The 14114-nt window shown below is 46.1% G+C and overlaps 1 protein-coding gene and 1 non-coding gene across 7 annotated transcripts in view; one reads left to right on the top strand and one right to left on the bottom strand.

Moving 5' to 3' along the window:
• Positions 1–11585, bottom strand: part of RABL3 (RAB, member of RAS oncogene family like 3) — a 113020-nt gene extending 101435 nt beyond the window's left edge. For 3 of the 6 annotated variants that reach the window (XR_010985812.2, XM_068126943.2, XM_068126942.2), the window contains exons 1-4: positions 6012–6247; positions 4585–4714; positions 1568–1682; positions 1181–1334 (exon numbers count right to left, since the gene is read on the bottom strand). Coding sequence is in view for 4 of the 6 variants with exons in the window: in XM_068126943.2 (XP_067983044.1) it covers positions 1181–1334; positions 1568–1682; positions 4585–4714; positions 6012–6164 (552 nt within the window). In the remaining 2 variants the exon portion in view is untranslated. Of the gene's footprint in view, positions 1–1180; positions 1335–1567; positions 1683–4584; positions 4715–6011; positions 6248–10272; positions 10365–11276 lie in introns of those variants that run through there. The other 3 variants (XR_013624668.1, XM_068126944.2, XM_078785370.1) reach the window with 2 other exon arrangements.
• Positions 11586–12031: 446 nt separating this feature from the next.
• Positions 12032–12113, top strand: TRNAS-GCU (transfer RNA serine (anticodon GCU)). Its single transcript has one exon. It is a non-coding gene; the product is annotated as a tRNA-Ser (tRNA).
• Positions 12114–14114: the final 2001 nt, after the last annotated feature.

Here is a 14114-nt window from a genome sequence, read left to right as displayed (position 1 = left end):
TGATGGGGTGGAGCGGGTTTTAAGCAGGAGAAGCCTTGCGGCGGAGTACCGCAGAGCCATGCCAGCAGGAGCGAAGGGACGAGCACGAGGCCAAGGGTGAGGAGGCGAAACAATCGTCACAACCCACGGGAGTGGGCCCGAGGAAACAGCGAAGGAGCCGAGCAGGTGAAGCCAGGAGCAGAGCCGGGACCATGCAGAGGGCAGACAGGAGCGAAGAGACGAGCACGAGGCCAAGGTTGAGGAGGCAAAGCGGCAAATGCAGCGGCAAACGACCGCCGCCGCTAATCAAGATCACGGCGGCAAACCGCCACCACCGCCGCTGCAAACAATGGGCACAACCCACGAGAGTGAGCCCGAGGAAACAGCGAAGGAGCCGAGCAGGTGAAGCCAGGAGCAGCAGAGCAGAGCCGGGACCGTGCAGAGGGCAGACTCAATGGCCAAAAATCCGCCACGACCACCAGGAAAGCAAGATACGGACAATGGTCCAGTCAGAGAAGCAGCGAGCAAGTGACGCCAGCGTCCTCTCACGACCGGACCGGAAACGGAAATCCAATTGCCTGAAATATGCAATATATGCCTGAAATATATGCCTTCATGGGCAACATCTGGACCAATGTATGCCTGAAAATTAGGAAATAGACATGTAAATATTTCCTCTAATTGTCAAAAATAAGGTCAGAGGTCGATTACCCAACCCAGAAACATAAAATGGTGAACCTCGCGTAAATCTTGACAAAAAACTCAAAAACCGACATGTTTGACTCAAACATGACCTTTAAGATGACCTTGAGGGTTGACCTTGACCTCGAATCATCAAAATAACATCATAATTGGATTCCTCGACCTCGAAAACCCCTGAAAAGTGGTATCATACATGATTCCAACCCTTTTGGTTATTTAACTGATTTTCCTCTAATCCGGGTGGCGGCCATTTAGTATTTCGCCAATATGGGGCCCCCGGGGGGGGGGAGGGGCGCCCGTCTTGGCGCCCGTCAAAAATCGAAAGAGTATGGCATGGGCAACATCTGGGCCAAATTTGGTGCTTTTGGAAGAATTTTGACCAAACGGCCCCAAAATATCCCTAAGGGCCCTGACTATGATGACATTATCAGAATGGAATGTTAACCACCAAACCTAACCTACCCCCTCTCCCCCTAAAATATCCCCAACATTCCAATACCAGGATCATCTCATTGGCCGCGAGGTCCTCGGCAAAAAAGGTAACACGAGAGAGGAGGGCAGAACGGTGGGCTTCAGGAACCTGATCCAGCTTGGTCCCAACCATAAGTAGAGGAGTCTGGGAATCGGCAAGACGCTCTCGTTCGGCCGCATCCCTAAAGGAAAGGACAATGTCATAATATACATGGCATACAGATAGACAAGATACATGGCATACAGATAGACAAGAGCTTCAAAAAGGGGACCAAAAAAACAACAACAACCACGGTCCCCGAAAAAGGCCAAACCCCGCTTTGCGGGGAAAAATGGCCTCTAAAGGTGTTTTTTTTATATACAGATAGACAAGAGAATGAGGAATGGATACAAATATGGAAGGAACATGGCTGACCCATTGGTGACGAGCACACCCGTGGGTGCAGACTCTCTATTCAGCACCTCGGCGATCCAGCCACGCAGGTTTTGACAGGACTTCTTGTTTGTCAAGTCATGTACCAAGATTATTCCTGTGAACAAACAAAGCTCTATAAACACAAGTAACCAATGACAAGGATATCATTTTACCTCGGTGCTGATTATCTACTCACCAACATGTTAGTTATTTCCCCCAAAATATATTTGAAGGTCACGTATGATTAATTAGGAAATATTATGAAAGTTATTTTCCCTTGAATTTTAGAAGACTGGAAACACCCGCTCTCTACCAGGATGGGAGCGGGGAATGATGAGGGGTGGAGGAGGAGGAGGGAGAGGGGGATTGGGGGGGGGGGGTCTTGCGTATGTGTATATCTCCATCGTTGAATTACATTTGTATTCAAAGTCCTTTTCACATTAATTATACATTTTCACACTCAATTGTTAGAATCCTTATTTATATATTATTCTCCTTATTACGCCATGTCATTATCCCTGTTACCTCCACCACCGAAGGTGTTTTCACCTTCGGTGTGTTTTTCACCTGTCTGTTTATTGCTTGCAAAATCGAAGCTTTTCAAGTATATTGGTCAGTTGACTTTGTTATTCTGTCTGTCTGTCTGTCTGTGTCTGTTTGTTTGCTTGTCAATCGCCTACAGGTCACAATTCTAAACCAATAGTCATTAAACTTTACCAAGATGTAGAGGTAGTCACAAATGAGAAGCCAATTGATTTGACATCAAAGGTCATCTTGAGGTCAAATTTTTAAAATCATCATTTTTCATCAAATTTACTTGAAAGTTGAACGGCATTTTCATATCAAGTCACTGAATTGGCAAACCAACTATTTGAGGTCAAAAGGTCAACTCAAGGTCAAAATACGAAAATCTATTTTCATCCGAAAACGGTCAATTTCATTCGATTAACCTGAAAAATAAAGAGCAATTGCATTGTGCATCTTGTTTGTTTTTTGTATACAAGATCGAGGCTCGTGTAAGAGCTAACAATCACAAAAAGACAAACTGACACATAAAACATATGATAAAGGGAGCGGGAGAAAAACATATGATAAAGGGAGCGGGAGACAAGACGGGGAGAGAGAGGGCAGCACACAAGTACAACATTTGAGAGCAGGGACATCGGGAGATCTGTGGGAGGGAGAGGGCTTGGGGGGAGGTGGGAGAGGTACAAAACATGGACACTGCTAGGACTTCAAGGAAAGAAGTCGGTATTTCAAAAAAGTGGATCTGGGGTGAATTAACGGGGGTAGACAAGATCAAGGTTTTGGATGAGGGAAAATAAGAGATGGTGGTGAGCAGCTGTTTTAAAGACCTGGAGGGAGGAGTGGGATTGAAGAGAGTGAGGGGGTTTGTTCCAGAGGTGGGAGAAAAGAGGAATGAAAGAGTGAAGGTGAATCGAGAGTCTTGATTTTGGCAGTTTAATCATAAGAGGGTTGCAGGAAGATCTTGTGCGACCTGTAGGAATATTTGGGGGACAGAGCACAGACAGAACTGGGGGAGCAAGGCTGGAGAGGAGTCAGTAGAAGACAGAAAGACCACCAACCTGCCTCCAGTGAGTGAGTGAAAGGCCCTCAAAGTTAGCTTCATTGCGGGAGATTCCAACGATTCTGAAAGCTTTGGTTTCAACAGCGTGAAGCAGAGCTAGGTGTGAGGCAGGAGCACCGGCGCAGAGGGGAGAACAGTATTCCATTGAGCTGCGGATGAAAGCCTTGTACGTGGTGAGGAGCTCAGGTGTGCCAAGGAAGGACTTCGCACGATGGAGGATGCCCAGTCGGCGACTGGCTTTGGAGGCCAGCTGGAAATGTGGTTTTCCCAGGAAAGATCATGGCAGATAGTGAGACCCAAAAGCTTGTGTGACAGAACTTCTTGGAGAGGATTGCTGAGAAAGTAGATGGGAGGGTTGTCCAGTCGGTCTTTTTGGAGAGACATAGTGAGAGTGTGAGATTTGTCAGGATTGGAAGACATAGAGTTTGGGAAGGGAGGGGCGAGGGGGGAGTTTAGGAGGGGAGGGGTGAGGCGGGAGTTTAGGAGGGAGGGGTGAGGTGGGAGTTTAGGAGGGGAGGGGTGAGGGGGGAGTTTAGAAAGTGGATCATTAATGAAAAATGAACATTTATTACAAACTGGGTTTATTGTGATTTTCAACTCAGAGATCCGTTTCAAAACGATAGAGGAGGGGTGGAATGAAGGTGAGTTTCGAGAATGTAGAAAGGAATGACTAAGAGATTGAATTTTTTTTTTGAAATGGAATGATTTGATGAGGAAATTGAAAAAAGCCTTTTAAATAGGAAAAAAAACAGCTTGTTGTAATAAACCACTGAATAAAACACTGCAGGGGAAAGTTTAAACATATTTAAACAAAACCATGAAAAACAATCTGGGAAAAGTCCCTGAAGTGAGGGCGTGGATCAGAGAAAGGAGGAAGGGTTAAATGAGTATGGAGGAAGCTAGAATTGGAAAGGCGAGTATCGGCTGGAGATGGAAGGAAGAGGTGGAAGAAAAGGAGATAAAGGGGGTGGGGCGAAACAACAAGCATGTGTCCGCGAGGAGAGAAGGAAATAATAATAATAATAATAAAAATTGTATTTAAAATGTTAGACAAAGGGTAGATGTTCGGGGAAGTTAGGGGAGAAGAGAAAATCTAAGAAATCAGCAATACAGTGAAGGAAAGAACTTAAATTCACAAAACACTGACGGGGGGGCGGTTAATAATTCCTTGGGGTAATAATTTGAAGAGGTCTAGGGAAAGGGGTGGAAGAAACAAAACAGAGTGGAAATCCACTAATTGGCAGAAGTTTGACACATCAGAAAGCAATAAAGTTCTGCAACCTCAAGACCATTCCAATGCAAATTATATCTTTTCCAGCGAATAAAGACAGGAACAGCCAAGGTGAGAGAGTTATGAAAGGAAAGTGCAGTGGCTAGTGATGAAACAACATCAATGAAAATGATCACTATTTGTTGAATGAGACATTACCATTTACACCATTGTAAAAAAGAGAACGAGTGCTCTTGATGCTGCTTGCACTTCCCACTGATCCTCCTATGTCCCACATCTCCAGGAAAAAGGTCTTTTCCAGTGGCGTCCCTTCTTTGTATTCGTGCAACTACAAAAAAAAAATTCGCATATCATATCCAAATCTACTCAATCATTTCACGGGTACAATGAGCAAATACAGACAAAAACAATTACTGCAGTAAGTTGGTATTAAAGTTCTCTGTGTACTTCACAGAAGGCAGAGTGGAGGGACTGGAGCAGATTGAGCAGCATTTATGATGAGATTTTGAGGGAAGAGTTGATGTTGTTGACCTGACCTAGGCAGCTAAATTGATGACCAGTTGTCAGTTGTGGCAATAGAGAAATACAACATGGAATAAGGACGAACATCATACTTGTAGTTGATTGCAGTACCGAATGTGGAAAGTACAATGGCAGATGGGAATATAATCCTGAAAGACCTTTTCAAGAAATTTAAACCTCAAAATTATTTTTAATTCAAAATAACATGAAATATAAGCAATAAAAAGGACCTAAATATAGGTTAATTGAACTAGAACAGTCGACCAATAGGCCTCCGCCCGCATTATTTCATCATTATGCATACTTATTATGTCCCAAGTTTGATTTAAATCCCTTCAGTTGCTTTCAAGTATCACATTTTCACCCGACATGACATCTGACCTTTGATGCTGAAATCTAATCAGTTCATCTTTGCATCATAATATATAAGTTTTTTTTTTTGTATACCAAGTCAAGGCTCATATAAGAGCTAACACATAGAACATATAATAAAGGGAGCGGGAGACAAGAGGGGGAGAGAGAGGGAAGCACAACAACAGTAGGGAACAGGGACATCAGTAGATATGTGGAAGAGAGGACTGGGGTGGGTTACACGGGATAACCAAGATGAACACAACTTGGACTTTCATTAAAGAAAACGGAATTTGAAGGAGGTGGCTTCTCGTGTAACTCCCAAAATCCAGAATCACTGCTCCTCATTTGTTCCTTTTCCCACCTGTGGAACCAAATTCCACATTCTCTCCAATCTCATTCTTCTCTCCAAATCTTGAAGACAGCTGTTCACCATCATTTGGGATCATCCCCTATCCAAATCCATGATCTTTTCTACACCCGTTAACTCACACTTACCCCTGCCCTTCCTCCCAATATAAATTTTTGCTTCTGTATCCATCTTTCCCACCAGCTGCATTATCCCCCACCCCTCAACCCCAGACCTTGCTTGGCCATTCCCCCTCTCTTTCTGCTGCTCTTTTTGTTATGTTGTGTCCTGATCAATTCAGTGTTCTAGCTCTTCCATGAGCCTTGACTCTGTATAAAAGTGGAGCATGGACAGTCCCCATAGGTTGTAATCCATGTGGAGGAAACTCTTCTTGAGGAAATACCCTGCTGAGTGCAGTGAGAAAGGTGGCGCCATTGTTGTGACGTCGCTGGTACACAGAATACTCCGGGAAGCAACAGCATTTCCCATCCGAGCTCAGTGGCTGTGTTTGTCTCATCTTCCAATCCTCTGTTGTCTCGTGTATTCGCCTGTACATCCACGTGTTTGATGTGTGTGATAGCTCCACAATGAGCCTGAGATCCTGTTTTTAAAAAAAAGTTGTGGAAATTAAAAATATAAAAGCAGCATTCAAATAATGATGAGAGCCTGGAGATACTTAAATGAGAAGCAAAATATTTTTTATTACAATTCTGAATTGAAATCAAGCCTCTAATGATGAGTAAATTCAAATCTAAGGTTACAATGCAAAATTGGAACTAAGGATTAGTCTTGCTGTCAATGCTCATTTCATTGTGTTTGACGAGGAAGGAAAAGTTAAACACAGAACACGATTTGGCTTTTTCAATCCATAGAATAATAAATAATATTTGAGAGGGTGACGATGTTTTATTCAAGTTCAGACTTCAAAGACAAATGATTATCTTCCAAATGGAAAAAAGAAACGAGTGGTTGGACTTTAGCAAACACTTAGATTAGGCTATCAATAAACAATCAAATTAAAGAATAAAGTTGCATTCAAATGCCCATTGCTTTGACCTGCGTTTTTCACTCTCACTCTGCTCATTGTTCAATCATGGCTCCCAAGTGCAAGACCAGTGCTGGAGATGCGTTGACTACCAAGAGGCAGGAAGAAAGTGATGAGCCAGAGCCAGAAAGTGGAGCTGCTCGACCCGCTTTCGAGAAGAGAGAGTGCGGCCTCTGTTGGCAGGCATTATGGCGTCAACTAATCCACCGTTCGCTACATACGGAAGGAGAAGGCGATTCGTGAGAGAGTTTCAGCGAGCGCTGTATTGAGTATGAAGGTGGTCACCCATGTCCGGAATGTCCACATGGAAAGAATGGAGAAGGCTCTCAGAATATGGATCGAGGACAACACGCAGACGAGGGACTTCATGCTGAAAACCATAATGCTGAACCATTCCCCTCACCGAGGAACCGCTAAAATGCTCACAGAGGACGAGTTTGAGGCCATTCCAAAGGTTTCTGAGGAGGAGGAGGTGGACAGTGATGAGGAAGAGGTGCCGAGGTCCAACATCACAGTACAGTTCCTGGGTGAGTTGCTGCAGGACATGCAGGCACTTGTCGACAAGGTGCAAGACGCTGACCCAGTCTTGAAGAGGTACCTCAAATTCAGGTGGGGCCTGGATGTTGCGCTGCTCCCGTACAAAGACCTACATCAGAACGTTGGGCAATCTGTCAGGCAGCTCCAAATCACCCATTTCTTCAGCCCTGCTCCCTCCACCTCAAGATCACCAGCACCCTCTCCTGCCTTCCTCTCAGCGTCATCACCAGCATTCTCACCAGCGTCCTCACCTTCTCCTATCTCTCCTGGCACTCCCTTCGTGCTCTCACTATCCCCCCTTTTTCCATTGAAACAATGCCCCACTATTCGCAGTTTCGCAATTCGCAGATTTTCCAGGAACGTATCCCCCACGAATAGCGGGGTCCCACGGTATATTGTTTTTGGTCCCATCTCTCAAAGGTGAAGAATCACTTAAAAGATTAACAATACCAAAAGTGAAACAGCGGCATAGCCGGGCTTGTAAAATATTATAAACCACAAACACACATGATTAGCTTTTTAAGCAGTCGTTAATGCTGCTTATAACATTAAACATAGAAATTTGGAGGAATCCCGACATCCGTGAGGTAATTTTTACTTACAGAACTGAGCGAAGATCTACTGTAATCTATATACCCCACAAGGGTTGGAGGTGTGCTCATTTACCAAGCAGCTAGCTAGCGCTTGCCAAGCCAGCCGTCCCTTTACGGTTTTGAATGGAGTGCTTGCTCGAATGCTTAAACCACTTGGCGATCTCTCCACAAGAAACTTGGTAAATGAACACACACCCAATGTTCTTGAGACCCGATCATAGAGAAACTACAATCTATATACCCCAAAGAGGAATGACCTTTCCTGCCGCTCTCGAAGTGAGCGGGTGTTTACACTGTAATGACATCATATACGTATTGACGTAACATGACGGCCGGACACAAAACTTCCGCTACTTTAATACATACAAGATATATAATTAACCTCCAGTAACGTTGCAGTCACGACAAAGGGATAAAGGGCCTATCTCATTGGCGGAGACATCGCCGCGACTGATTAGTCGCGGCAACTCGGGCAACTCGGGCGACTCGGGAGACCAAAAAATGGCTTGCGCTCTCACCAAGGCGACGCCAGGGCGACGTCTACGCCAGGGCGATGATATTCATCACTACTCCTTTCGCTACATTTTTTACATATTTTTGCATGTATTTATTTTAATGCAATTAAATATAAATTCAATGCAATTTAAATATACACTCACATGTAGGTAGGGGCTTCTTGATCTCCTCGAAGATGTTCTGCATATCAACAAGGAAGGTTTCAACCGCTGCTTTCTTGTATTGGTTATCTTTGTATCTTGCATACGATTTATCGTAAAATTCCGGATGATCCTCCCAGAAGTCAGCCATTGCCTCTTGATGCCCCTCTTTCCAATCATATTGTTTTCTAGTCGGATCGCCGCTGGAACCATGTTCTTCATCTTCTCTAGCATCAACTGCTGCCTCAGCATCCACAAACTGCGCTGAAGCTGCTACAACTGCTTCATCCTCCTTCTTCTTGCCCTTCCGGCCCCCACTGCCCTTGGGTGGCATGGTGGAAGGACAGTACTACTCTGGAGTTGGAGCTGTCCCCTGGCAAGACAAGATGGTGGGGCCTCTTCCAAGGCAGTACAAGGAGCAGCAGCAGTAGCAGGAACAAGTACCAAATGATGAAGACCTTGACCGGATCCTGTACCTGACTTGGACCAGGAGTGAAGGCGTCTCGATGATGCCAGCACGCGCTCAGTCACGTGGTCTCTAAAGTGGGTCAAGCAGCGTCAAGCAGCGTCGCGGAGACGTCGCCGCATCGTCGCCGCAATGTCTCCTCAGTTTCCTTGGTCTCCAGCAGGTCGCGGAGACGTCTCCCCAGTCGCGGACAAAATTAGTCTCCGCGACGTCCAAAAAAATCGAACATGTTTGAATTTCCCGCGACTTGCCGGAGACCCGGCTAGTCTCCAGGAGACGTCCCCGAGATGTCTCCGCAACCAGCGGAGACTCGAGTCGCCACCAGGTCGCCACCTAGTCTCCAGGCCAATGAGATAGGCCCTTTAGTGTTACGATTAAATTTACTATAATAATAACGTTACGTTATTTTACGAAAATTATATTATTTTTTAAAAACCCGAGATGAATTCCTTACTTCTGCTTTTACACTGCTTCAATCCATCAACTTTCCTTTCATGGCATTGGGATTCAAGTGTTATGGTTATATTTACAATAATATTATTATTATTATTACTACGAAAACGATAATACTGAAACGATACCACTGTATTAAGAAACCTGGGTTTAATTTGTCTGAAGCGGATGGTGAGTCATAACGCCTAAGGCCTATACCTACCGTATTGTTGGACGGGATGTAACGCTATTTGATGGTCATTTTAACAATCGGTTTGTTTGTGTTTCACACTCAATGAAAAACGTAGAGGTAGAGCATGGCGATTGTGATATATGACAGGTTCCACAATATGTTCGGCAGGAACGGCATATAAATCAAAATGGCGGTGCGTGGAGAGTCAGCCGCCGTACCACCGTAATGATATCAGACGTAATCACATCACCCTGTCATGTGACCAGATTCTCAGCTCCGATTGGTATATGTTTGAGGGGACAGGATTTGGATCTTCACTAAAATGTAATCAATTTGTCCTTGTCACACACCCAACCTATCCACCAAGTTTCGTCTGAATCCGTCCATAACTTTTTGAGAAATCCTGCTCACAGACAGACAGGCAGAGGTGAAAACGTAGCCTGCATCCAGCTTCGGTGGCGAAGGTAATAAAATATACTTGTAGAAGTCACCTTCGACTCTCACGAACCGGATGATTCCGATGACAAAGAAAATTCACCTGCACAACGACCAAGCATGAAAGACCACAATAACACAAGATCATAGATGATGATGATGCAAAATACAACACAGACGTGATGGGCAGAATGGCCTCTTCCTGCATCCAAGCTTCCGCTGGGATACCGTTCAGTTGATCGAGTAAACGAACATTTTAATTCGAGTTAAAAGTTAAAGGTGCATTCGTAACAGAGAAGGTTCTCACCCGCACATCCAACGAGCACCCGACGGTCCACGAGGCCTTTCCGAGAGGTTGTCCAGAGCACAACAGCTGCACAAACGAGGACTTCCCCACACCTGGAAACAGACCAATGCTTTAGTCACCAGTGTGTGTCACACACACACACACACACACACACACACACACACACACACACACACACACACACACACACACACACACACACACACACACACACACAATACCGGACGTAGTGACACACACACACACAATACCGGACGTAGTGACACACGCACAATACCGGACGTAGTGACACACTGACACACACACACACACACACACACACACACACACACACACACACAATACCGGACGTAGTGACACACACACACACAATACCGGACGTAGTGACACACGCACAATACCGGACGTAGTGACACACTGACACACACACACACACACACACACACACACACACACACACACACACACACACACACACACACACACACACACACACACACACACACACACACACACACACACACCGGACATAGTGACACACTGACACACACACACACCGGAAATAGTGACACACAATACCGGACGTAGCGACACACTGACACACACACACACACACACACACACACACACACACACACACACACACACACACACACACACACACACACACACACACAATACCGGACATAGTGACACACTGACACACACACACAATACCGGACGTAGTGACACACTGACACACACACAAACAAACACACACACACACGACGCGTACAATGGCACCGACATGGGATCATGGGTGTGTGTGTTCCATTACCAATCAACTTGTCGGGCGCTCGCCAAGCGGCTTAAGCATTCTAACGAAACGGCTGGCTTGGCAAGGCGATTGGTAATGGCAAACACTACAGACCCCAGGTACACTTTCACGAAAGACACGGGACCTTTACGAGCTTGCTAAAAGCGAAAGACGTTTATTAATATAATTCTAGCTTCTGCTTGTGTACCTGAATCTCCCAGGACAAGCAACTTCACACGCTCCAACGCCGCCATTGTTTCATTCGCATTCAAATTTGCGGCTTCTTCTTTTCCTTCTCATTATTAACCAACTGTACCCCTCTTCTTCTTCATTGCATATCATTTGCCCTTGTTTTTTTTTATCATAATTTCTTTATTATTATTCTTCCTACTATTACAATTTCAGCTTTGATATTTCTGATATTCAAGTTAATTTTGTTCTTTCGGTCGAAAGATGTGCGTCAGATACAATACATACGAGTCACGCACACGATGGCATGGACACGTACATTCGCAATGACTTGACTTGATCACATTGAGTTCCAGATTAATAAACAATAATCATTCGTCAATCAAGGATGAGGTACAAAGCTAAACGAAAAACATGCAACAAGAGCTTAACGAACAGCACATTTACCTATACACCGCCTGATTATTCCATCACAAAAAAATTAATACAGTAAGGAAATAATTCAGAGAAACATTTGAGGAAAGGTAAAGATTATGAGGACCATCTACTTACTACGTATACATTGAGTTTAGGTTTGAACTGATGCTTTATAAATGGGTGTTGTTTGGATGGGAAAGAGGTGGAGGAGGGCGAGGGGGTTGTCACACAATATTGTGTATTTATGGAATTAATACGTGTGCTCCTTTAAGTATTTGCTTTAATTTATAAACTTGTTCGATTTCTAAAGTGACACTCGAGAGCTGCATCATATTATTCGAGAGGGGTCTTTCATATGACGAGGTGGCCGAGTGGTTAAGGCGATGGACTGCTAATCCATTGTGCTCTGCACGCGTGGGTTCGAATCCCATCCTCGTCGATGACCTTTAGGTGTTCATCCTAACACTTTTACCACCGAGATCCTGTGGACGTCACGTACTTGGATTTTCCTAAAGCATTCGACGCTGTTCCACACACAAGGCTCTTTGAAAACGTGTCAGCATTTGGAAGTGAATGAAAGCTGCACAGATGGATAGTCTCGGGCCCTTAGGGATAACATCTCGGGCCCTTAGGGATATTTTGGGGCCGTTTGGTTCAAATTCTTCCAAAAGCACCAAATTTGGCCCAGATGTTGCCCATGCCATACTCTCGATTCTTGACGGGCGCCCCCCCCCCCCCCGGGGGGCCCATATTGGCGAAATACTAAATGGCCGCCACCCGGATTAGAGGAAAATCTATATATATAAAACACAGTTTGTGTGTGTGTGCGTAATGTTACCGATAGACTCCTAAACGTAGAGGCTCACGAACTTGATATTTGGCACAAACATGGCCATTGAGCCTGTTACGAACATGGTCGACCTAAAAATTTATTTCATAATATTTTTAAACCATATTTTTACCTCAGCGCATTTCAGCGAGGAATATTATGACCGGAATGGCAGAGCAGCGCGCTGATTCGCTCAGAGCGATCACGTGATGTTCCAACTTTGCCGCCATAATCTCACAGTTATGCATTCGCACGTAATTCAGTTTTTTCACATTTCAACGAGGAACATTGCCATTCACACCATATAGGTTTTTTTTTCTTTCATCTGTAGATCCATATTTTTAGCCATAATGTAGCGAACGTAGCGTAACGTAGCGATCCTTGCTCAGGATCTTCGTCAGGTTCGCGAGCGAGTTAGCCAAAACGTAAAAGTGAAAATATATCGAATTTTTTATTCATATTTAACTCAGCGCATTTCAGCGAGGAACATTATACACGGAATCTCAGCTGGTCGCAGAGCAGCGCGCTGATTCGCTCAGAGCGATCACGTGATGTTCCAACTTTGCCGCCATAATCTCACAGTTATGCATTCGCACGTAATTCAGTTTTTTCACATTTCAGCGAGGAACATTGCCATTCACACCACATAGGTTTTCTTTCACTTTCATCTGATATTTGTGATTTATTTCAAACAAACTGTATTTCCCACCTACACGGCCATGTATTCCTATTAACGTTATGTAAAGTACATAAATTGTGTGGATTACATCATTTGTGGATGTGATCAATTGCCAGTAACCAGCTATATCCCTCCCCTCCCCTTCCCTCCCGCTCCCCCTCCCTTTCCCCCCTCCCCTCCCCCTACCCTTCCCCCTCCACCCTACCCTCTCCCCTTCCCCCCTCCCCTCCCTTCCCCTCCCCCTCCCTTTCCCCCATGCCCCTCCCTTTCCCCCCTACCCCTTCCTTTCCGCCCTACCCCTTCCCCATCCCCCTCCCCCCTCCCCTCCCCTCCCCTCCCCCTCCCTTTCCCCCATGCTCCTCCCTTTCCCCCCTACCCCTTCCTTTCTGCCCTACCCCTTCACCACCCCCTCCCCCTCCCCCACCCCTCCCCCTCCCTTTCCCACATGCCCCTCCCTTTCCCCCCTACCCCTTCCTTTCTGCCCCATCCCCCTCCCCTCCCCCCTCCCCCTCCCTTTCCCCCATGCTCCTCCCTTTCCCCCTACCCCTTCCTTTCTGCCCTACCCCTTCCCCACCCCCCTCCCCCTCCCCCACCCCTCCCCCCCCCCTCTTCTCCCCTCCCCCCTCTCCTCCCCTCCCCCCGTTCCCCCCCGCTCCACTCCCCCCTCCCACCCTCCTCCCCCTCCCCCCACCCACCTCCCATCCCTCCCCCTCCCCTCCCCCCTCTCCCCCTCCCCTCCCCATCCCCCCTCTTCTCCCCTCTCCCCCTCCCCCTCCCCCTCTTCTCCCCTCTCCCCTCCCCCTCCCCCTCTTCTCCCCTCCCCCCTCTTCTCCACTCCCCCCCGTTCCACTCCCCTCCCCTCACCCCTCCCCTCCCCTCCCCCGCCCGGCAATGCCAGGTACTTCTGCTAGTCAGTTAAATAACCAAAAGGG

This window comes from Myxine glutinosa, chromosome 10 (genome assembly GCF_964187855.1).
Source record: "Myxine glutinosa chromosome 10, kmMyxGlut1.1, whole genome shotgun sequence".
Classification (NCBI taxonomy): Eukaryota; Metazoa; Chordata; class Myxini; order Myxiniformes; family Myxinidae; genus Myxine; species Myxine glutinosa.
This window is presented reverse-complemented; position numbering and strand designations above follow the sequence as displayed.